This window comes from Dermochelys coriacea, chromosome 1 (assembly GCF_009764565.3).
Source record: "Dermochelys coriacea isolate rDerCor1 chromosome 1, rDerCor1.pri.v4, whole genome shotgun sequence".
Taxonomy (NCBI): domain Eukaryota; kingdom Metazoa; phylum Chordata; order Testudines; family Dermochelyidae; genus Dermochelys; species Dermochelys coriacea.
In genome coordinates this window covers 12487834-12511934 of record NC_050068.2, presented here as the reverse complement: position 1 = coordinate 12511934, position 24101 = coordinate 12487834, and the positions used below count along the sequence as shown (strand labels likewise).

At 46.8% G+C, this 24101-nt stretch overlaps 1 protein-coding gene across 1 annotated transcript in view; it reads right to left on the bottom strand.

Moving 5' to 3' along the window:
- Positions 1–1260: 1260 nt before the first annotated feature.
- Positions 1261–24101, bottom strand: part of KLHL35 (kelch like family member 35) — a 31190-nt gene continuing 8349 nt past the window's right edge. Inside the window, exons 2-7 of the mRNA XM_038419370.2 lie at positions 21335–22225; positions 16995–17179; positions 15160–15278; positions 10957–11145; positions 4802–4990; positions 1261–3640 (exon numbers count right to left, since the gene is read on the bottom strand). Coding sequence (XP_038275298.1) covers positions 3452–3640; positions 4802–4990; positions 10957–11145; positions 15160–15278; positions 16995–17179; positions 21335–22224 — 1761 coding nt within the window. The 5' untranslated portion in view covers position 22225 and the 3' untranslated portion in view covers positions 1261–3451. The remainder of the gene's footprint in view (positions 3641–4801; positions 4991–10956; positions 11146–15159; positions 15279–16994; positions 17180–21334; positions 22226–24101) is intronic.

Sequence of the window (24101 nt, the reverse complement as noted above, 5' to 3'; positions counted from 1 at the left end):
TCCATCCCATCATCAACCTCAGCCTGGACCAGTCCACACAAGAGATCCACTTCCTGGACACCACGGTGCTAATAAGCCATGGTCACATAAACACCACCCTATACCGGAAACCTACTGACCGCTATTCCTACCTACATGCCTCCAGCTTTCATCCAGACCACACCGCACGATCCATTGTCTACAGCCAAGCTCTACGATATAACCGCATTTGCTCAAACCCCTCAGACAGAGACAAACACCTACAAAATCTCTATCAAGCATTCTTACAACTACAATACCCACCTGCTGAAGTGAAGAAACAGATTGACAGAGCCAGAAGAGTACCCAGAAGTCCCCTACTACAGGACAGGCCCAACAAAGAAAACAACAGAATGCCACTTGCCATCACCTTCTGCCCCCAACTAAAACCTCTCCAACACATCATTAAGTATCTACAACCTATCCTGAAGGACAACCCATCACTCTCACAGATCTTGGGAGACAGGCCAGTGCTTGCTTACAGACAACCCCCCAACCTGAAGCAAATACTCACCAGCAACCACACACCACACAACAGAACCACTAACCCAGGAACCTATCTTTGCAACAAAGCCCGTTGCCAACTGTGTCCCCATATCTATTCAGGGGACACCATCATAGGGCCTAATCACATCAGCCACACCATCAGAGGCTCATTCACCTGCACATCTACCAATGTGATATATGCCATTATGTGCCAGCAATGCTCCTCTGCCATGTACATTGGTCAAACTGGACAGTCTCTATGTAAAAGAATAAACGGACACAAATCAGACGTCAAGAATTATAACATTCAAAAACCAGTCGGAGAACACTTCAGTCTCTTTAGTCACTCGATTACAGACCTAAAAGTTGCAATTCTTCAACAAAAAAAACTTCAAAAACAGACTCCAACGAGAGACTGCTGAATTGGAATTAATTTGCAAACTGGATACAATTAACTTAGGCTTGAATAGAGACTGGGAGTGGATGGGTCATTACACAAAGTAAAACTATTTCTCCATGTTTATTCCCCCACCCCCCACCGTTCCTCAGATGTTCTTATCAACTGCTGGAAATGGCCCACCTTGATTATCGCTACAAAAGGTTTTCTTCCTCTCCCCCCCCCCCCGCTCTCCTGCTGGTAATAGCTCACCTTAAGTGATCACACTCGTTACAGTGTGTATGGTAACACCCATTGTTTCATGTTCTCTATGTATATAAATCTCTCCACTGTATTTTCCACTGAATGCATCCGATGAAGTGAGCTGTAGCTCACGAAAGCTTATGCTCAAATAAATTTGTTAGTCTCTAAGGTGCCACAAGTACTCCTTTTCTTTTTGCGAATACAGTCTAACACGGCTGCTACTCTGAAACCTAACTTTGAACAATTATGTGATCCATTTATGGCCTCCTTACATAGGGGCCTTCAAACCCAACCAGGGGGATGCTGGAAGTGGGTTTAGGTCACGTGACACCAAGTACTTTGGAGTTTCTAAGAGGCACAAGTCAGAGACCCAGCACAGAATTCGGGGAGCCACTGTAAGTCCTAACCTCATTGGACAATGCTCTCCCCTCGATGGGCCAATCAGAAACCATCCATTCCAGCAATGGGTTAAGGACATGACCTGAAAGTGTAGTTCTTCTCTGAAGAAGAGGCATCCCGGGGCTCTGTGATTATTGTCTCTCAGGAGCTGTGCATCAAGTCTTCTAAGTTTACAAGTGAAAAGACCTTTTTTCTAATTGCCAGCTCAACCTACATCTAAGCCAAGCTGTGTTCCACCACCTGCCGTGTTTCAGTTCTTCACACCACTCCTCCCATGGGAGGGAGCGCAGCACGAGGCAACCTAAGGCATGAGCGGGGAGGGGACCGCAGGGGAGAACAACTGTGTCCAACATGTTGGCTCAACCCAGAACTGGAACAAAAGATTTACGCTTTTTTTTTTTTTTTTTTTTTTAGTAGAAAATTTTGTCAGGGGTCCAGCTGAGAATTCTGCCTGAGGTATCTAGTCTAAAGTCAGGCCCAGATGTCCAAAGTCAATAGGACCAAATATCAGCTTGTAAACTCTGCATGCATGATGGCTGCTCTCTTGGCTGGCTCAAGGAATGGAACCAAAGCCCTCCACAGCTAAAAGGACAAATCTGTACAGCTTGAGCTAAGAGCCAGGCTCGCTAGCCAGGACTGTAATGCACTCTTACCCTCTGTAGATTGGGAAGAGAGGGAGACATAACACACCTTGACCAAGGGTAAGGATACAATTCCGTCATGGAGGTCATGGATTCTGGGGCAACTGGAACAGTGGGCCAGTGGTCAGCCCCAGGGGCTGCCGGAACAGCTAAGCAGCAGTCCCTGGACCGCCAGAGCAGCAGCCGGAGTTGGATCAGCCCTTGTGGGTCAGCCCCTGCCACAGACACAGCAGCGAGGCTGAGTAGCTGCAAGGCCCAGCAGCACTTTGTTTGTCCCCCCTCTTGTCCAGGTGTTTTTAGGAAAAATCAGGGATAGGTCACAGGCTTCCGTGAATTTTTGTTTATTGTCCACAACCTGTCCCTGACTTTTACTAAAAATACCCATGACAGAATCTTAACCTTCCCACTGGGTTGCATGTACAGACATCTCTGCAGGTTCAAGGCCTCAGGTTGTAATGAACTGGGGAACTGGAATCTATAGTGAAACCTTTCTTGTCTTAAGCAGATACCTGGTAGGGCTGAGCTGATTAAAGGTCATTAAATAGAATCAGATACCTTGCAGACACTTCAGAAGTTTTGACATTTTGAAATGTTTTCCCCCATCCCAAATGGGGATTAAAAAAAGGCAAAAAATCTCAAAATTTTTCACAAATTGAAAAATAATAATAATAATAATAATAATAAAAATAAAAAAAAATCAGATCAAATCATTTTAACTGTTTCTATAATTTCAAAGGGTTTTGTGCAGAATGCGACCTTTTTTCCGTGTGTGTGGGTGTAAACTGACTAAAATTTACAAGCAAAAATTCACTTAGTCTTGAACAACTGGAACTTTCCTTTTTTTAAACCAAACGTTTTCAGAGTCTGTCGAATCAGATGCCATTTTGCCAATGGTTTTGGTTCTGACCAAAAAAAAATACGTTTTGTCAGAAAATTGCTGACGAGCTTTACTTGAGACCTACTGGAGGGCACGGTCTTAGCGCAGTATTCCCTGCCCCGTATGTTATGCACTGCCCACATGCCTCCTCCCCCAGCACAAAGCAGCATTTGCCTCCACCAAAACAATGAAAGCAATTACTTAATATTTGCAGTCGTGACTCCCCTGACCCCCACCTTCCTTCCTGCCTGAATTGGTCACCTGACGTTGCTCTTCCACACAGACTGGCACATAATAATAATGAACAGGACAGAGGGTCATTTTTTGGCACTGAGCGTAACTGCCTTCTCCAGGGGGATTCTTCCTGGGGAGGGGAAGGAAGCGACAGGGTCATCTGCTCACACGTTGGAGAACAGTAACACAGCCGTGGTAACTGGTGCAGCGTTGCAGCGGGGGTTGCTGTGCCACATTCCCTGTCGCTGGGTCAAAAGTGAAAGCTTTGTCCGTGCCTTCCCCGTTCTCATCCCGGCCACCCAGGATGTAGATCTTCCCACCGCACACCGTCACCCCACAGCTCTCCTGCGGGCAGAGGGGAGGAAAGGATGGAGAGGTGAGGGTACCTCTTCCAGCTTTGTACAACAGGGCTCAAAGGGGAGGTTTAACAAGGAACGAAGTGCGGATCATGCTGTAGTCTCAACTGACTCTGCTTGGACCTGTCTAGCTGCGAGATCACGCATCTAGCAGGGAGGGAAAGAGCGGTAAGCAGAAGACAAGAGGTCTGGGGCCTGGATGATGTGAGCCCCTGGGTGTCAGGAGGGCTGTTTCTGGGTGATGCTTGTGGATTTTTATAGACATCTAGAGAGCAAACAAGGGAGATCCTGCCTGAACCGAATGATGTGATCTTTTCTGTTTTATACTGTGCTTCTCAGAACTAGTAGATGCTCACAAGAGGCACAAAGGCAGTCCATCCCTCCGCGTGAAATTCACTGCACTTCAGGCTTAATCATGCAAGCTGCTGAGTAGAGCTGGTTGAAAAAAGTCAACAGGGTTTTGGTTTGTTTGAATAGAAATACATATTTTTAAAATTTCTTACTGCATTTTCAACAAAGAAATCTGACTATTTTTTTTAATTAAATGAAAAATTTGCAGGTTTTTGTTTTTCCTAAATGAAAAAAAAATCTGAATTTTTGTCTTTTCAAAAAGCAATTTTTTTTTACCGCAACCTACATAGTTATACCAAAAACAAAATTCAGTTTCCCTCTCTGCCATTTGAAAATCAGAAAATGTTTACCAAAAGGAAAATTTTCATTTTAGATGAAAAAGCCATTTTTCATTAAAAAAGTGTATTGCCAAAAAATTTCAGCCAGCTCTGGTGTGGACTATTTACATTCTGGGATTTAAGCATGTACTTAAGTGTTTTTACTGGATAAGGGTCAGAGCTCTTAGCACCTTGCCTTTAAACTTCTGCAAAGATTCTAATGTGCACAGAGGATATTCTAGAGCAGGGATTGGCAACCTTTGGCACACCACCCATCAGGGAAAGCCATTCGGCCCTGGCCACCTCTCCTGCAGCCTCCATTGGCCTGGAACGGTGAACCGCGGCCAGTGGGAGCTGCGATCGGCCGAATCTGCAGACACTGCAAAGTAAACAAACTGTCCCAGCCCACCAGTGGATTTCCCTGACAGGCCGTGTGCCAAAGGTTGCCGATCCCTGCTCTAGAGAATGAGATTTCTCCTTACCAGAGGTCCTGGGAGAGTAGCCACTTCTCTCCAGGTGTCTTTCCTGGGATCGTATCTGAAGATTTTACTCAGGAGTCCACCCACAACGTAAATCATGTTGTCCAAGGAGACAGCATTAATGCACCTCTGATAGAAGGGAGTGGGAGACAGGAATGTCCATTTGTTCTCCTCAGGATTATAGCACTGGACCTGGGAGGAGAAACAGGAAATCAGCTATTGAAACACAGACTCTCGTGGTGTCCCTGCTCAGGCAAAATCCCAGTAACTAAAACCCAACACCATAGGCACCAACTTTTACTTTTCCCCAGGGGTGCTCCACCCCTGCTCCGCCCTGACACCCCGCCTCCTCCCCCCAAGATCCCTCCTTTGCTCCTCCTTTTCCCTCCCCCACTCTGCCCCTTCCCCCAAGGCCTTGCCCTTGCTCTCTCTTCCTGCCTCCTCCCAAATTCCCCCGCTCATTGGTCTCCGCCCTCCCCCAAGTCCCTCCTTGAGCCACCAAACAACTGTTTGGTGTCACCGCCTATCAGCTGATCAGCGGTGCTGCCAAACAGCTGTGGCTGGTGGGTACTGAGAAGCCACAATTTTTTTTCTCTGGGTGCTTCAGCCCCGAAGCACTCACGGAGTCAGCGCCTATGCCTTTGAGCCCAATGCACGTCAATGGCACAGTCCCTTTGAGCCAACACATTGCTGTGCATCTATCATAAAATGAATGAATGGGAGAAGGAGCATGGTCCCATGAACAGACAACAGGACCTGGGAGTCATGACACCTGGTTTCTGTTCTTGGCTCTTACACTGATTCACTGTGTGACTTCAGGCAAGTCACTTAGGCCCAGATTTATAAAGGTACTGAGGTGCCTAATTCCCAATGAAACCAATGGGACTTAAGTGCCTACATACCTTTAAAAATATGGCCCTTAGACTTCAGCTTTTTCAGAAGTATACACTAATTTTGGGGGGCCCAACCAGATGCCTTAAGGGGCCCGATTTTCAGAAGTACAGAGCATCTGCACCTCCAAAAGAATTCAAGGGGAGCTGTGAGCCCTCAGCAACTTTGGAAAACAAATTAGGCCTGTAAGTGTCAAGTTGGCCCCCTGAAAAATAAAATACCCAAAGCCAGTGGACGTTTGAAAACGTAGGTTTCTGCCTCGCAATTCCCCAGTCTGTAAAATGGGGATAATGCCTGCCTCCCGCAGGGGCATGTGTGCCTCTGGCTAGTTCCATGTCTGTGAAGTGAACTGAAGATAAAAAGTGCTGAGTATTTCTTATTAATATAATGATGACTATTAACTAGCAAGTCCTGTAGCAGCATATCTGGTGCGTGAAGGCCTTCCCCAGTCGGATAATCCACAAGGAATAAACCGTGTGATCATCTGAAACACTCTGAACATGCCCATAGGCTGCTGTCTGCCACTGAGGGTAGGTCTATACTGCAATTAGACACCCACAGCTGGCCCGTGCCAGCTGCCTCAGGGTCGCAGGGCTTGGGCTGTTTAATTGCAGTGTACAGGGGCTCGGGCTGCAGCCCGAGCTCTGGGACCCTCCAACCTCACAGGGTCCTACAGCCCAGGCCGCAGCCTGAGCCAAAACATCTACATTGCAATTAAACAGTCCCTTAGCCCGAGCCTGGCCTGGCCCTGCCCACCCCCGCCCCGAGAGGACTAACACCACAGCCAACTGCATCCTTCAGGGCACAGTTTATTCTTCAGACACAATCCAACAGTTCAACCTCAGATCCCCATATAAAACTAGACTTCCCCATGACCCAGGGGTCTTCTGCAAGGTCTGGAGCAACAGGTACCATTGCGGAGAGTGGACCAGATGATATGTCTGGGGGGAGAAAGCAGAAGGAGACTCCGCTGGTTGGGAGGCATGAGATGCGATGTCCTGAGGTTGGGGGTTCCACGACCACCACTCCCAAGAGGAGAAGGCGGGTGGTGGTGGTCGGGGACTCTCTCCTCCGGGGGACTGAGTCATCTATCTGCCGCCCTGACCGGGAAAACCGAGAAGTCTGCTGCTTGCCAGGGGCTAAGATTCGTGATGTGACGGAGAGACTGCCGAGACTCATCAAGCCCTCGGATCGCTACCCCTTCCTGCTTCTCCACGTGGGCACCAATGATACTGCCAAGAATGACCTTGAGCGGATCACTGCGGACTACGTGGCTCTGGGAAGAAGGATAAAGGAGTTGGAGGCGCAAGTGGTGTTCTCGTCCATCCTCCCCGTGGAAGGAAAAGGCCTGGGTAGGGACCGTCGAATCGTGGAGGTCAACGAATGGCTACGCAGGTGGTGTCGGAGAGAAGGCTTTGGATTCTTTGACCATGGGATGGTGTTCCATGAAGGAGGAGTGCTGGGCAGAGACGGGCTCCATCTTACGAAGAGAGGGAAGAACATCTCTGCCAGCAGGCTGGCTAACCTAGTGAGGAGGGCTTTAAACTAGGTTCACCGGGGGAAGGAGACCAAAGCCCTGAGGTAAGTGGGAAAGCGGGATACCGGGAGGAAGCACAGGCAGGAATGTCTGTGAGGGGAGGGCTCCTGCCTCATACTGGGAATGAGGGGCGATCAACAGGTTATCTCAAGTGCTTATATACAAATGCACAAAGCCTTGGAAACAAGCAGGGAGAACTGGAGGTCCTGCTGATGTCAAGGAATTATGACGTGATTGGAATAACAGAGACTTGGTGGGATAACTCACATGACTGGAGTACAGTCATGGATGGTTATAAACTGTTCAGGAAGGACAGGCAGGGCAGAAAAGGTGGGGGAGTAGCACTGTATGTAAGGGAACAGTATGACTGCTCAGAGCTCCGGTACGAAACTGTGGAAAAACCTGAGTGTCTCTGGATTAAGTTTAGAAGTGTGTGCAACAAGAGTGATGTCATGGTGGGAGTCTGCTATAGACCACCGGACCAGGGGGATGAGGTGGATGAGCTTTCTTCCGGCAACTCACGGAAGCTACTAGATCGCATGCCCTGATTCTCATGGGTGACTTTAATTTTCCTGATATCTGCTGGGAGAGCAATACAGCGGTGCATAGACAATCCAGGAAGTTTTTGGAAAGCGTAGGGGACAATTTCCTGGTGCAAGTGCTAGGGGAGCCAACTAGGGGGAGCGCTTTTCTTGACCTGCTGCTCACAAACCGGGTAGAATTAGTGGGGGAAGCAAAAGTGGATGGGAATCTGGGAGGCAGTGACCATGAATTGGTTGAGTTCAGGATCCTGACGCAGGGAAGAAAGGTAAGCAGCAGGATACGGACCCTGGACTTCAGGAAAGCAGACTTTGACTCCCTCAGGGAACAGATGGCCAGGATCCCTGGGGGACTAACATGAAAGGGAAGGGAGTCCAGGAGAGCTGGCTGTATTTCAAGGAATCCCTGTTGAGGTTACAGGGACAAACCATCCCGATGAGTCGAAAGAATAGTAAATATGGCAGGCGACCAGCTTGGCTTAATGGTGAAATCCTAGCGGATCTTAAACATAAAAAAGAAGCTTACAAGAAGTGGAAGGTTGGACATATGACCAGGGAAGAGTATAAAATATTGCTCGGGCATGTAGGAAAGATATCAGGAGGGCCAAATCGCACCTGGAGCTGCAGCTAGCAAGAGATGTCAAGAGTAACAAGAAGGGTTTCTTCAGGTATGTTGGCAACAAGAAGAAAGCCAAGGAAAGTGTGGGCCCCTTACTGAATGAGGGAGGCAAGCTAGTGACAGAGGATGTGGAAAAAGCTAATGTACTCAATGCTTTTTTTGCCTCTGTTTTCACTAACAAGGTCAGCTCCCAGACTGCTGTGCTGGGCATCACAAAATGGGGAAGAGATGGCCAGCCCTCTGTAGAGATAGAGGTGGTTAGGGACTATTTAGAAAAGCTGGACGTGCACAAGTCCATGGGGCCGGACGAATTGCATCCGAGAGTGCTGAAGGAATTGGCGGCTGTGATTGCAGAGCCCTTGGCCATTATCTTTGAAAACTCGTGGCGAACGGGGGAAGTCCCGGATGACTGGAAAAAGGCTTATGTAGTGCCCATCTTTAAAAAAGGGAAGAAGGAGGATCCTGGGAACTACAGGCCAGTCAGCCTCACCTCAGTCCCTGGAAAAATCATGGAGCAGGTCCTCAAAGAATCAATCCTGAAGCACTTAGAGGAGAGGAAAGTGATCAGGAACAGTCAGCATGGATTCACCAAGGGAAGGTCATGCCTGACTAATCTAATCGCCTTTTATGATGAGATTACTGGTTCTGTGGATGAAGGGAAAGCAGTGGATGTATTGTTCCTTGACTTTAGCAAAGCTTTTGACACGGTCTCCCACAGCATTCTTGTCAGCAAGTTAAGGAAGTATGGGCCGGATGAATGCACTATAAGGTGGGTAGAAAGCTGGCTAGATTGTCGGGCTCAACGGGTAGTGATCAATGGCTCCATGTCTAGTTGGCAGCCGGTGTCAAGTGGAGTGCCCCAGGGGTCGGTCCTGGGGCCCGTTTTGTTCAATATCTTCATAAATGATCTGGAGGATGGTGTGGATTGCACTCTCAGCAAATTTGCGGATGATACTAAACTGGGAGGAGTGGTAGATACGCTGGAGGGGAGGGATAGGATACAGAAGGACCTAGACAAATTGGAGGATTGGGCCAAAAGAATCTAATGAGGTTCAATAAGGATAAGTGCAGGGTCCTGCACTTAGGATGGAAGAATCCAATGCACCGCTACAGACTAGGGACCGAATGGCTCGGCAGCAGTTCTGCGGAAAAGGACCTAGGGGTGACAGTGGACGAGAAGCTGGATATGAGTCAGCAGTGTGCCCTTGTTGCCAAGAAGGCCAATGGCATTTTGGGATGTATAAGTAGGGGCATAGCGAGCAGATCGAGGGACGTGATCGTTCCCCTCTATTCGACACTGGTGAGGCCTCATCTGGAGTACTGTGTCCAGTTTTGGGCCCCACACTACAAGAAGGATGTGGATAAATTGGAAAGAGTACAGCGAAGGGCAACAAAAATGATTAGGGGTCTAGAGCACATGACTTATGAGGAGAGGCTGAGGGAGCTGGGATTGTTTAGTCTGCAGAAGAGAAGAATGAGGGGGGATTTGATAGCTGCTTTCAACTACCTGAAAGGGGGTTTCAAAGAGGATGGCTCTAGACTGTTCTCAATGGTAGCAGATGACAGAACGAGGAGTAATGGTCTCAAGTTGCAATGGGGGAGGTTTAGATTGGATATTAGGAAAAACTTTTTCACTAAGAGGGTGGTGAAACACTGGAATGCGTTACCTAGGGAGGTGGTAGAATCTCCTTCCTTAGAGGTTTTTAAGGTCAGGCTTGACAAAGCCCTGGCTAGGATGATTTAACTGGGACTTGGTCCTGCTTTGAGCAGGGGGTTGGACTAGATGACCTTCTGGGGTCCCTTCCAACCCTGATATTCTATGATTCTATGATTCTATGATTCTGCAGGGGCCCAGAGGTCTCTCCCTTTGCACATCTCCCCCCAGCTCCAGGGCCTGCTACAGAAGCCCACTTCCCTTCTGAAACTCTCCTTTCCAGATTAGCCACTTGCAGGCTTCGATAACGACTGGATGAGTTTCAGCTGGGAAACGGCTCATCAGCCACAGGTGAGGCTAGGTCCAACTCCCCTTAAAGAGCCAGCCTGTGAGATAGCCCCCCATAAGGTGTAACCTGTATTGTAAATGTTTCGGGGGGGTAGCGGGGGCAGGGACTGTCGTTTCAGTATTTATACAGCACCTGGCACAATGGGGTCCATGACTAGGGGTCCTAGGCACTACTGCAATCCAAACAACAACAACAACAATAATAATAATAATAATAAAAAAATAATGAGGTAGGCATAGTAAATATTATGGCCTTGTTACAGATAGGGAAACTGATGAACAAAAAGTGAGTGATTTGCCCAAGGTCACACAATAGGCAAGGAATGAAACCCAGGAGACTTGACATCCAGTCCTCTGGTGGCTCTAACTACTAGACAGCTCTCCCCTACTACAACCACAAATGGGTCAGGCAAACTACCCAGGCAACATCACAGCTGGAGAAGAGGACATTGAGGAAGCACCTGAAAAAAAGGAGTCACACCCTCCCGCTCCTTGTTTACAAGCCGTCTCAACCAAAGCAAACTCGCTGAGCGTTCCCTTTATCCTCGCCGTGCCCTGGCACCACGGTACCTTGTCTGTGTTTGCGCTGTCATCCACAGCACCCCCAATCACGTAGAGCTTGTTCAGACAGGGGACCACAGCCGCCGAGCTCACTGCTTCCAGCAAAGGGGCAACGGCCGACCAGCTGTTGGAGAATGTATCGTAGCATTCCACGCTGGCCAGGCGGTAAAAGCCGTCAAACCCCCCCACTGCGTAGATCTGCCATGGAAGGAGCAGAGTCAGTCGGCAGAAATCATATTGGGAGAGAGGGGCACCGGGATACAGAATCTGACACCTGGTACTGGGCATAACAATCCCACAGGGGCATGTGCAAAAGCTGCCTTGGGGCATGGAAAAGAGAAAAACGGTTAGAATGCAGAGTGAACTATTAACAGGAAGGTGTGTATAACAGAGCGGTTTGCCCATTGAGGCCTGGGATCACCCAATGCTAGTTACTTCTGAGGCACGCTTGGGCAAGGATTAGGGGATTGCCCTATAAAGGGCAGCAAGAAGCTTCCTGGAAAGGGAGTTGCTCAAGGAGATCAAAACGGAGTACAACAGCTGCTGGGTGTAAGCAGGCTCCAGCAGAGAATCCTCAGTCTTTAAGGCAAAGGGACACCCCTGAGTGAGAAGACCAGGAGCAAGGACTGGATGGGGCTTTGAGCACTTTGATTTGGAATTTTTGTTAATTTAATAAATCCAGCTCCCAGGAGGGGCATTGATGAGCTGGAGAAGAATTTATATCTGGAGCTCTGAAGGAAAGGGGAAACTGAGGCAAGGTGCTTCAGCATCATCTCTGGCCACAAGGGGACACACAGGAGGTGATCTGCCCTGTTACTGTGTGACTGAGGGGCACCACAGCAGAGAGGAAACCCACACCTTGAACTCCACAAGGTAAGCAACAGGATGCACCATTTAAAAACCTCTGGTCTGCATGTTTTGCACACAAAGATCGAGTCCAGCTTTCTAACCACAAAGCTCTGTACCTTTCAGTTATATATTTTATTGTCACAAGTATCAGATTTTATAGTAGGCCATTTCAGCAACACTAAGAGCCTGATCAAACACAGAGATTTTTGTCATTGGCTTCAATGGAAGCAAAATTACTCCTACATCAAAATAGCCAGGAGTGAATGATACATACAGCCCATTTGTATTCTCACAGAGGCAGAAGTGACTGCTGCTACCACATAGAATCAGAGAAATGTAGGGCTGGAAGGGATCTTGAAAGTCACCTAGTCCAGCCCCCTGCACTGAGGCAGACCCAAGTAAACCTAGACCATCCTTGACACTTGTTTGTCCAACCTGTTCTTAAACACCTCCAAAGATGCGGATTTCATAGCCTCCCTTAGACGCCTAATCCAGAATTTAACTACCCACATAGTTAGAAAAGATTTTCCTAATATCTAATCTAAATCTCCCTTGCTCCAGATTAAGCCCCTTACTTCTTGTCCTGCCATCAGTGGAAGTGGAGTGATCACCATCCTATTTATAACAGCCCTTAGCATGGTTGAAGATTCATCAGGTTCCCCCCTTGGTCTTCCTTTCTCAAGACTAAACATGCCCTTTTTTTAAAAAAACCTTTCGTCATAGAACAGGTTTTCCAAACTTTTTATCATTTTTGTTGTTCTCCTCTGAACTCCCCAATTTATCCATATTTTCCCAAAGTGTGGCACGAAGAATTAGATACTCCAGCTGAGGCCTCACCAGTGCCAAGTAGAGTGGGATAATTACTTCCCATGTCTTACATCCAAAACTCCTGTTAATACACCCCAGAATGAGATTAGCCTTTTTTGCAACTGCATCACATTGTTCACTGTCATTTATTTTGTGATTCACTATAATGCCCAGATCCTTTTCAGCTCTTTCGCTACCTAACCAGTTATCACCCATTTTGTAGTGGTGCATTTGATTTGTCCTTCTTAAGTGAAGTACTTTACATGCGTCTTTATTGAATTTCATCTTGTTGATTTCAGACCAATTCTCCAGTTTGTCAAGGTCATTTTAAATTCTAATCCTGTCCTCCAAAGTGCTTGCAACCCCTGCTGGCTTGGTGTCATCTGCAAACTCTGTAAGCATACTCTCCCCCACTCCATTATCCAAGTCATTCATGAAAATATTGACAAGTACTGGACCCAAGATGAGCCCTGCAGGACCCCAGTAGGTACCCCCTCTCAGTTTGACAGTGAGCCATTAATAACTACTCTGAGTACGGTCTTTCAACCAGTTGTGCACCTACCTTATAGTAATTTCATCTCAACCACATTTTATAGTTGGTTTATGAAACCAGCATGTGGCACTGTGTCAAAAGCCTTATAAAAATCAAGCTATATTACATCTACTGGAGGATAGGTCCATCAACAGCTATTAGCCAAGAGGATCAGAGAGACAACCTCATGTTCCAGGCGTCCCTAAACCTCCAATTGTCAGAAGTTGGGAATGGGCAACAAGGGATGGATCACTTGATGATTACCTGTTCTGTTCATTCCCTCTGGGGCACCTGGCATTGGCCACTGATGAGCTATTGATCTGACTCAGTATGGCCATTCTTATATTTTACTGCTTCCCCCCTATCCGCTAGACCACTAAGGAAGTGGTCTGTTAAAGAAGGACTTTAGGTTGGTTTGGCATGATTTATTCTTGAGAAATCCATGCTGGCCATTTCTTATAACCCTATTATCTTCTAGGTGCTTACAAATTGATTGTTTAATAATTTGTTCCTAGGTGTCTCCGTTAGGATGACTAGTTTCTAGGTGTCTCCGTTAGGATGACTGGTCTATAATTCCTTTGGTCCCTCTTTGTTCCCCCTTTTAAAGATACCTTCCACGCTTTTCCTTCTCCAATCCTCTGGGACCTCACCCGGCCTCCATGAATTCTCAAAGATAATTGCTAATGGTTACACAATTGCTTTAGCTGGTTCCTGAATCACCCTAGAATGAATTTCATCAGGCCCTGTCAACTTGAATACATTCATTTATCTAAATATTTGTTAACCTGTTCTTTCCTATTTTGGCTTGAGTTCCTTCCCCCAGTTGTCAATATTAATTGTGTGGAGTATCTGGTCACTATTAACCTTATTAGTGAAGACTGAAGCTTTAAGTAACTTCTTATTTCCTTTTATGTCCCTATCTAGGTGAAACTCTCAGTGTACTTTCGCCTGTCCGATTCTGTCCCTAAATGTTCATGCTTTGCTTTTGTACTCCTCCTTAGCAATTCGTCCATGTTACTACTGTACTTTGTGTTGACTTTCTGGTAACTGAAGAGCTCCTCTTGGAGCCATATTGTCATCTCCTTATTCTTCCTATCTTCCCCTCCCCCACCTTTAAAATGGTCTCCTTGAAAGACTGCAAGACACAGGCGCCAGCTTCCTCATTTCCCCGGGGGTCTCAATCCCCACTCTGCCCCAGGCCTCACCCCCACTCCACCCCTTCCCCCAAGGCCCACCTCTTCCTGCCCCTGCTCCGCCTTTTCCAGCCCCATTCTGCCCCCTCCCCCCAGCGTGCCCCACCCTCACCCCCAGCACCTCCTGCATGCTGCTGAACAGGTGATCCACAGCAGGCAGGAGGCACTCGGAGGAGGGGGAGGAGCTGATCAGCAGGGCCGCCAGTGGGTGCTGAGCACCTACTTTTTTTCCCATGGGTGCTCCGGCCCAGAGCATTCATGGAGTCGGTGCCTATGCTGCCAGCTTTCCTGTAGATCTTCTTCCGATGGGACCTGTTCCTATGGGATCGGTCACATGTTCCTATATTATCTGCTATTACCATGGGAGGAGGAATGAGTGCTGAAGCCCATAGGCACCGACTTCGTGGGTGCTCTGGGGCTGGAGCGCCCACGGGGAAAAATTAGTGGGTGCTCTGCACCCACCGGCAGCCAAGCTCCCCGCCCCACCTCCGCCTCCTCCCCTGAGTGCACCATTTCCCCGCTCCTCTGCCTACCTCCCAGTGCTTATGCCGCCACAAAACAGCTGTTTTGGGGGGAGGGAGGGAGAGGACCGGGAAAGAGGCGGGACTCGGGCAGGGATTTGAGGAAGGAGTCAAATAGGGGCAGGGAGGGGGCGGAGACTTTGGGGAAGGGGTTGGAATGGGGGCAGGGCAGGGGTGAGGCCGGGGACAGAGGGGATCAAGCACCCACTGGCGCCAACAGAAGTCGGCACCTATGCCGAAGCCTCAGTTAATAGGTTTGGTCGATAGTCTACAACTTCAAACTGCAGACTGAGGGGAATGAAGTACGTACCTTGCCCTGAAGAGTCGCCATTTTGTGCCTCCATCTGCCCTTGTGCAGACAGGCAACTTTGATCCAGACATTCAGCTGGGAGCTCAGCACCCAAACATCGCTGCTGTTGATGTGCCCTCCTGGAAGACAGACAGAGACGCCCCACACCATCAAGGGGAGAGCCACCACCACCACCTCAGAACTGGGGGCCTCTGAGACAGCTTAGTGTAAATGACAAATAACACCACCACGCACTGATGGAGTGCTTGACATAAAGATCTCGCGTGTAGAGGCAAAAAGTGGAAAAGGAGGAGAAAAAAGTCTCAAAGAATGTCAGCCATCCTTACAGGATGGGGGACTATCCTGAGAAGCAGTGACTCCAAAAAAGAATTGGGGGGTGCGGTGGATAATCAATGGAATGTGACCTCTCAGTGTGACACACACTGTGGTCCTTCTTCTTATCGGGGGCAGACCTTGCCAACCCAATTTGCAGCAGTCTCCTCAGCAGAGTTCAGAGCCCTCCGACCACCATCCAATTTGGTCCAAAAGCAGTCATGAGCGATGGGAGACGTTGGTCTTTGGCCACAGCCACATGTGGGATCCTCTTGTTGGCCTCAGGAGTGAAGGCTGGCTGGACGTTGACCCAGGTCCATTCAAAAATCGGTTCAGAAGGACCCATGAGCATGGTAGTAAATCAAAGCCAGGTACCCACGGGGTCAGGTCAGTTATAACAGACTGGTTTCTGTTGCCAGCTGCAGACCATTCTTCATGCCACATCGACATTGCAGAGAAATCTGGGCAGGGCAAATAAGCCCACAACAGGTGCCTCAACTGTAAGCGTGCTCTTGGGTGGTCAAAGAAGTCTGTGTGTCATGGTAGGCGCAGGTTTTCCCTGATCTTCTCAGGTTGCTACAGCCAGAATGGCGAATGATGGACGTGTGGAAGAATAACGTTGCTGGATGTGGGGAGCCAAACACGGCATTAGCTGTGACACGGTGGTGAAGAGCTAATGTGATCTTGGGATGCATAAACAGGGGAATCTCGAGTAGGAGTAGAGGGGTTATTTTACCTCTGTATTTGGCACTGGTGCGACCACTGCTGGAATCCTGTGTCCAGGTCTGGTGCCCACAATTCAAGAAGGGTGTTGATAAATGGGAGAGGGTTCATAGAAGAGCCATGAGAATGATTAAAGGATTAGAAAAAATGCCTTATAGCGAGACTCAAGGAGTTCAATCTGCTTAGTTTAACAAAGAGTAGATTAAGAGGTAACAGTATAAGCATCTATATGGGGAACAAATATTTAATAATGGGCTCTTCTGTCTAGCAGAGAAAAGTATAACATGGTCCAATGGCTGGAAACTGAAGCTAGACAAATTCAGACTGGAAAAAAGATGCAAGTTTTTAACAATGAGAATAATTAACCACTTGAAAAATTTACCAAGGGTCATGCTGGATTCTCCATCGCTGACAATTTATAAACCAAGATTAGATGTTTTTCCTAAAAGCTCTGCCCTAGGAATTATTTGGGGCAAGTTCTATGGCCTGTGTTAAAAGGATCATCAAACTAGATGATCACAAAGGTCCTTCTGGCCTTAACATCTGTGAATCTATGGCCAAGGAGATGCATTGGGAATGAATTCTCGGCCGCTTACACTTCCAACTATAACCACTACAGTGTGACAAGAGCAGAAAAACACATACTGCATAACATACTTTGCAACAGGTCCTAGACGCACACGTAAAACAGACCCGGGTGACTCTGCAGCTGGAGAGGAAATCATCACAGTGCCTTTATTGGCCGTTTCTCTCAAAAAGCTTGGGGGTGTAGAGGCGGGGCTGTTGGGTGGGTTTCTCACCTGATATATACACATCATTCTTTAGGGTGCAGGCTGCAAACTCCGATTTGGTGTATCCTGGCACGCTAGAGAGTGCTGTCCACTGCCTGCTCTTCGGGTGGTACATATCAGTGAAGGGGAGCTTCAAGAGGCCTTTCTTATCACAGCCACCTACAACTACTATGACTTCTGCTAATTCCATGAACCTAGAATGAGAAACACATGTGTAAATATTAAAGCGACAAAATGCATCCGATGAAGTGAGCTGTAGCTCACGAAAGCTTATGCTCTAATAAATTTGTTCGTCTCTAAGGTGCCACCAGTACTGCTTTTCTTTTTGCGAATACAGACTAACACGGCTGCTACTCTGAGTCCCAACTTTCTGTTCTGTCGTCATGCTCCAAGCTTTAGCCTCCTACCATACTGTCTGGTAGAAAGCACTATGATACCTATTACCATGAGGAGTCCCATTGGAATAGGCAGCATTATCTAGTGGATATGGCACTGGATTGAGAGTCAGGAGACCTGGGTTCTATTCCCAACTCTGCAACTGACTTTCTGGGTGACCTTGGGCATCTCACTTCACCTCTCTGTCACTCAGTTCCCCCTCCCATCCTTTGTCTGTCTTTGCTATTTAGATTGTAAGCACTTTGGGGGAGGAGTTGTCTTTGTTATGGGTTTGTGCAGTTCAAAGGCATTGTGCAGCTTTTGTTAAATAGAGTCAAAGTTAAAAGCATTGCTCATGACCTTCGAAACTCTCCACAGGATCGGCCCAGCTACCAGAAGTCCCCACTCTGTGATCATTCTCTCTCCTGATAGTTATGTTCCTCATGACCAAGAAAGCTGCCAGCCTCAGGAGCAAGAGCAGTGACCATGGGAGACAGAGCTTTCTTGGCAGCTGGCTCATGGCAAACTCACTGCCAGAAGAGAGGGGGGAAGGGTGGTTGGGGTCCTAGCTCAGGACTTGAGAGTTCAGTTCCCTGCCTCCAGGCTGATTCCTGTGGACAAGTGTCAGAACACGCTGCAGCAGCATTCCGTCCAAACTCTCAAGACTGAACACAAGGTTTGCCATTCCAGACCAGACCCTTGCTCATCAGTGGCCCATACTCGCTGCTTCAGTGAAAGACAGAACAAATTAAATCCCCCAGTCAAGCTATGCAATGCAACAGATAGCGGGACTCCCTCCTGATCCCTATGGACAATACCAAGCTGGGAGGGGTTGCAAATGCTTTGGACGATAGGATTAAAATTCAGAATGATCTGGTGAAATGGTCTGAAGTAAGTAGGATGAAATTCAATAAGGACAAATGCAAAGGACTCCACTTGGGAAGGAACAAATCAGTGGCACACATACAAAAAGGGAAATGACTGAGTACTGCAGATATGAGTCAACAGTGTAACACTGTTGCAAAAAAAGCAAACATCAAATTCTGGGCTGTATTAGCAGGAGTGTTGTAAGCAAAACACAAGTAGTAATTCTTCTGCTCTACTCCACGCTGATTAGGCCTCAACTGGAGTATTGCATCTAGTTCAGAATGTCACATTTCAGGAAAGATGTGGACAAACTGGAGAAAGTCCAGAGAGGAGCAACAAAAATTATTAAAGGTCTAGAAAACATGACCTATGGGGGAAGATTGAAATAATTAGATTTGTTTAGTCCGAGAAGAGAAGACTGAGAGGGGACATGATAACAGTTTTCAAGTACATAAAAGGTTGTTACAAGGAGATGGGAGAATAATTGTTCTCCTTAACCTCTGAGCATAGGACAAGAAGCAATGGGCTTAAATTGCAGCAAGTGAAGTTTAGGTTGGACATTAGGAAAAACTTCCTAACTGTCAGGGTGGCTAAACACTGGAATAAATTCCCAGGGTGATTGTGGAATCTCCATCATTGGAGATTTTTAAGAGCAGGTTGGACAAATACCTGCCAGGGAGGATCTAGATAATACTTAGTCCTGCCATGAGTGCAGGGGACTGGACTGGATGACCTCTCAATGTCCCTTCCAGACCTATGATTCTATGAAAGCAGTTGATATGCTCAGGCATGAGATTTGATTACGCATCACTCAGCATGTATGATTACAATGCTATCATTGGCCATGAAGTGATCCTGCCCCTTTTTAAATCCATTTGACTTAAATCCACATGACTTGCGGCAGTAAATTCCACAGACTGATGGCACCATGCATGAAACAGCAATTCCTCCAATAGCCCCTAACTTTAGAGAAGGGTTGATAACGTTGCTGCAGTTCTGGGGAAGCAGTGTGGCCTAACACGCTGAGCACCGAGCGGGGGATTCTCCAGTCACTTTTCTTGCACCCACACTGTGCTTTGGGTGCCTATCCCTTAAATTAAAAGCCACTCAAAATAACATAAAAGGATTGTCCATAAACAGTGGCTCTGGCACACACCCCACGCACTGCCTAGAGCGAATGAAAACCAAAAGGGGGGATTGCAGAAGATGGACACTTTGTCTTATGTTTTATTTAATTTCTGATTGTTTTGATCCATTCTATAGTTAGTGGGAAAATGGGAGGGGGGGGAGGGGAAATTTGCAAAAAAAAAATTGTGGGGAAAAAAGTGTTCCCCTTTTCCCACCAAAATTCAAAATTTTGGACCAATTTTTTCATAGAAATTTCAAAATTCCAAAAATTTTGGCCAGCTCATTCTGAGACTGTGAATCTCAAGTAGTCTTCTCAGGTAAGTAGGGATAACAACATTAGCCTGCTTTGGAAAGCATTTTGGGACGTACAGGTGAAGCAAGGGAGGAGTAAAGAGTTGTATCTGGCAACGGGTTAAAATTGTTAGAATCAGAAGGGACCATTATATACTCTAACTTTCTGCATAAAATGGGCCAGAGAACCTCACCTCGTATCTTCTACATTAAGCCTTCAACTTTTGTTTGAGCTAGAGCCTAGTGTTAAAAAAAAAATCTAGTCTTGCTTTAAAAACTTCAAGTGATGGAGAATCCACCACAACCTGTGGTAACTTGTGCCAATGGTTAATTTAACCTCACCATTGACATTGTGTGTGTTTTTTCTACTCAGATTTTTCTCACTTCAGCTTCCAGCCATTGGGTCTCATCTATCCTTTTTCTGCTGAATTAAAGAGCCATCTACTATCAGAAATCTCTTCCCCGTCTAGCAGCAAAGTGCCTGTAGACTATGACCAAGTCACCTGTTTGTCTTCTCTTGGATAAACTAAATAGACTGAGCTTCATTAGTGTCTCACCACAAAGGCATGTTTTCGAGACTTCGAATCATTCTTATAGCTCTTTTTTTTTTTTTAGCCCTTTCCAATTTAAGCAAAGGCAATTTAGGAAGGCATTAGCATGAGGAACCATACAAGTAGCTCATGTGAATTTTAGGGACTTTCAAATAAACTACCACCACTAGCTAACACTTATGCACAAGTCTTTTGAGAACCAAGACTATTGGGCTACATGATGTTCCTTTACTGCAGGGAAGAGAATCATCTTTCCCTGTTGTGATGCATGGTTCATATTCAACCCTTAAAGACATGTGGGGACATAATGTTTGTGTATTTACATACATATGGGTAATGGTCGACAGTGTAATCTTTGAATCCTGATTCTGTTCATCTCAGATCTGCTTGATGCTTCATCAGGGAAAGCTTAAACCACCAGATTGGGATCCTAGTGCTGACTGGTCTGCCCTGAATATGATATTGGACTATAACCTATGAACTATTTCTAAAAGAACTCTTTGCAACTACAAAGCTCACCATCTCTGCTATGTATCTGAACCTCCAGAATTAAACTCATGTCTGTACATATATTGATCTTTTACCCATACTCTCGTTCTTTTCTTTTTTAAATAAATTTTAGTTTAGTTAATAAGAATGGGCTGTGAGCGTGTATTTGGGTAAGATGTGGAATATTCGGTAACCTGGGAGGTAATGTGTCCGATCCTTTGGGATTGGTAGAACCTTTTCTTTTATGTGATGAAATAAGATTTTCAGAAATCTTCATCATATTTGACTTGGGTACCTGAATGGAGGCCTGAGGCTGGGTACTTTAAGGGAACTGTGTTATTGACTTCTGAATAATTAGTGTGCTAATAAAGAAGCTGTTTTATGCTGGCTTGATGAATTTAAGTATTGAATTATCCACCAGTTTTGGGATTTGTCTGCCCTGTTCTTTGCAGTTCATCCTAATTGAGTGACCTCAGCTGGCCCCCACTGAGAACCCGGTCACAGCTGCTATGTAATTAATGGTGAAATATTTGGGGCTGGGTTATACAGGAGGTCGGACTAGATGATCACAATGGTCCCTTTTGACCTTAGTATCTAGGATTCCATCACTCAGGTATGTAGCTTTAGGAAACAGTTTCCTGTTTTTACCTCCTAGGCCTTGACCGCAGGGAGCTGACTTCATTCCCAAGGATATAGTACTTCCGTGCTTCGTGCAGTAAAGGGATGCACTCCTTGGAGTCCTGGATGAGCTCGTCCATTTCAACCTTTTCCAGGAAGTACATGGGATCCAGCAGAGGGAGGCGCACGTGCTCAAGGAGATCCTTCAAAGCCCCTTTCCTGGTGGCAACATCATGCCGTACCCACCGCATCACCGCTTCGAAGACCACTTCCTCCTTGGGGACTACCAGCTGCTCATCTGACAGATACTTGACCAGCTCCTTCACGCTCAGCTCCAGGAACTCCTCATGACATGACACCTCCACGAAGCCTTCTAGCATAAACCTCCTGCTCTTCTCAGCCAGGGAGGCGATAGAGAATGAGTTGGCGAACTTCAGGATGCCCAAGCAGTTGCACGGGTGAAGCTGGCCTTCAAGGAAAGTGACACACGCATCTGTGAGCTTGGAGATCTGAAGCAAGTCGGACAGCTCTAAGATGTCTTCAACATTGTCTTCCTGAATGACTATGTTTCCCCCATACATATAGTCCAGGAGGAGGCTCATGGTGGAGGCAGAGATCTTCTGGATGTTGATGATGTCTTGGTGGCCTTCCTTGAGACTACCACTGAACATGGCCCGGAAGTAGGTGCTGTTGGCTGACAAGGTGGCCCGATGGCAGGGGAACTCCTGCCCATCAATCAAGAGCACCACGTCCGTGAAGATGCCGCTCTGCCGGTAGGAGTTCAGAGTCCGGAGGATTTGCTCAGCATGGCAGGACCCACTGCAGAGTTTCATGTGCAGCTTTTCTTTGCTCTGCTCTTGAGTTGCATTTTCAAGGCTGCTTGTTCTGTAACTGGATTCTTCTTTCATCATCCGATGCATCCTGATTTCAGGGCAGGGGCGGAGGGGAAAGAGCAAGGAACACAATGAAATTGTTGTCAAATTACTGGCAACTAACATCAGCTCGTAAGTATTGGCTAAAATTGCTCTTAAGTTAAAAGATTTTGTTGCATGCACTCACCCTAACATTGCAACAAACCTTCAGTTCCCTAGGACTTTCTGGTTGTAACCATGGTCATAAGGAACTTCACAGCAACAGCAGAAATTAAGGCCCCGATTCAGCAAAGCACTGAGCCCACTGAACCACCAGGATGTGCACATGTGCTTTAGTCCTTTAATGAGCCATGGCCGAAATTCAGATCCTCTTACTCTCAAAGCACAGACCTCTATGCTTGTGCGGAAAGGAAATCTCTTACCTGCAGCTCAGAGATCAGCTGAGCACACAACAGAAGGCAGTGGCACATGCATAAAGAGACCTTGTCTGTGCCTGCTCCAGTTCAGTTCCCTGATTCCACCAGCCATGGGCAACACAAGCACTCTTCTCTAGGCCTACACAGGACGGGCTGTCACTCACCAGTTAGAGACAGACACACCCTAACCCTGGACCCCTGAGAGTATCTCCCTGGAGCATCCAGCCCCTGGGTCCACTCAACACTCACAGTGTTCACAGAGTTGCTGCTCCCAAAGGAGCAAGACACGCCAGCTTACCAGTTCCACCTGAGATCACTGCTCCTCTCAACTCACAGCACTTAGATACATTTATAGTGAAAACAAATAGAAGCAAAGGATAGATTTGGGTGATTGCCCAAGTGGAAGTATTGAGAACAAATGGTTACATGTAAAATAAAATCATCACACATTCTGGAGCTTAGATTTAATCAATAAGATACTCTTCTGTCTGACAGGGCAACTCTCACGCAAAGTCCTCGCAGCAATTTAAAGCCAGGCTGGCTATGACACTCCCTTCATGAGACAAACACGCTGTCAATTTGACTTCTCGATAGAGGATCCAGGGTGTCCCCTGGAACCTCTAGATAGTTAATATTTTTTAGACAAAGGAAATGCAGTGGATCTAATTTACATAGATTTCAGTAAGGCGTTTGATACCGTGCCACATAGGGAATTATTAGTTAAATTGGAAAAGATGGGGATCAATATGAATATTGAAAGGTGGATACGGAATTGGTTAACAGGGAGACTACAGCGGGTCCTACTGAAAGGTGAACTGTCAGGCTGGAGGGAGGTTACCAGTGGAGTTCCTCAGGAATCAGTTTTGGGACCAATCTTATTTAATCTTTTTATTACTGACCTTGGCACAAAAAGTGGGAGTGTGCTAATAAAGTTTGCAGATGATACAAAGCTGGGAGGTATTGCCAATTCAGAGAAGGACCAGGATATCATATAGGAAGATTTCGATGACCTTGTAAACTGGAGTAATAGTAATAGGATGAAATTTAATAGTGAGAAGTGTAAGGTTATGCATTTAGGGATTAATAACAAGAATTTTAGTTATAAGCTGGGGACGCATCAATTAGAAGTAATGGAGGAGGAGAAGGACCTTGGAGTATTGGTTGATCATAGGATGACTATGAGCCGCCAATGTGATGTGGCCATGAAAAAAGCTAATGCGGTCTTGGGATGCATGAGGCGAGGTATTTCCAGTAGAGATAAGGAGGTGTTAGTACTGTTATACAAGGCACTGGTGAGACCTCACCTGGATGTGCAGTTCTGGTCTCTTATGTCTATGAAGGATGAATTCAAACTGGAACAGGTACAGAGATGGGCTACTAGGATGATCCGAGGAATGGAAAACCTGTCTTATGAAAGGAGACTCAAGGAGCTTGGCTTGTTTAGCCTAACTAAAAGAAAGTTGAGGGAAGATATGATTGCTCTCTATAAATATATCAGAGGGATAAATA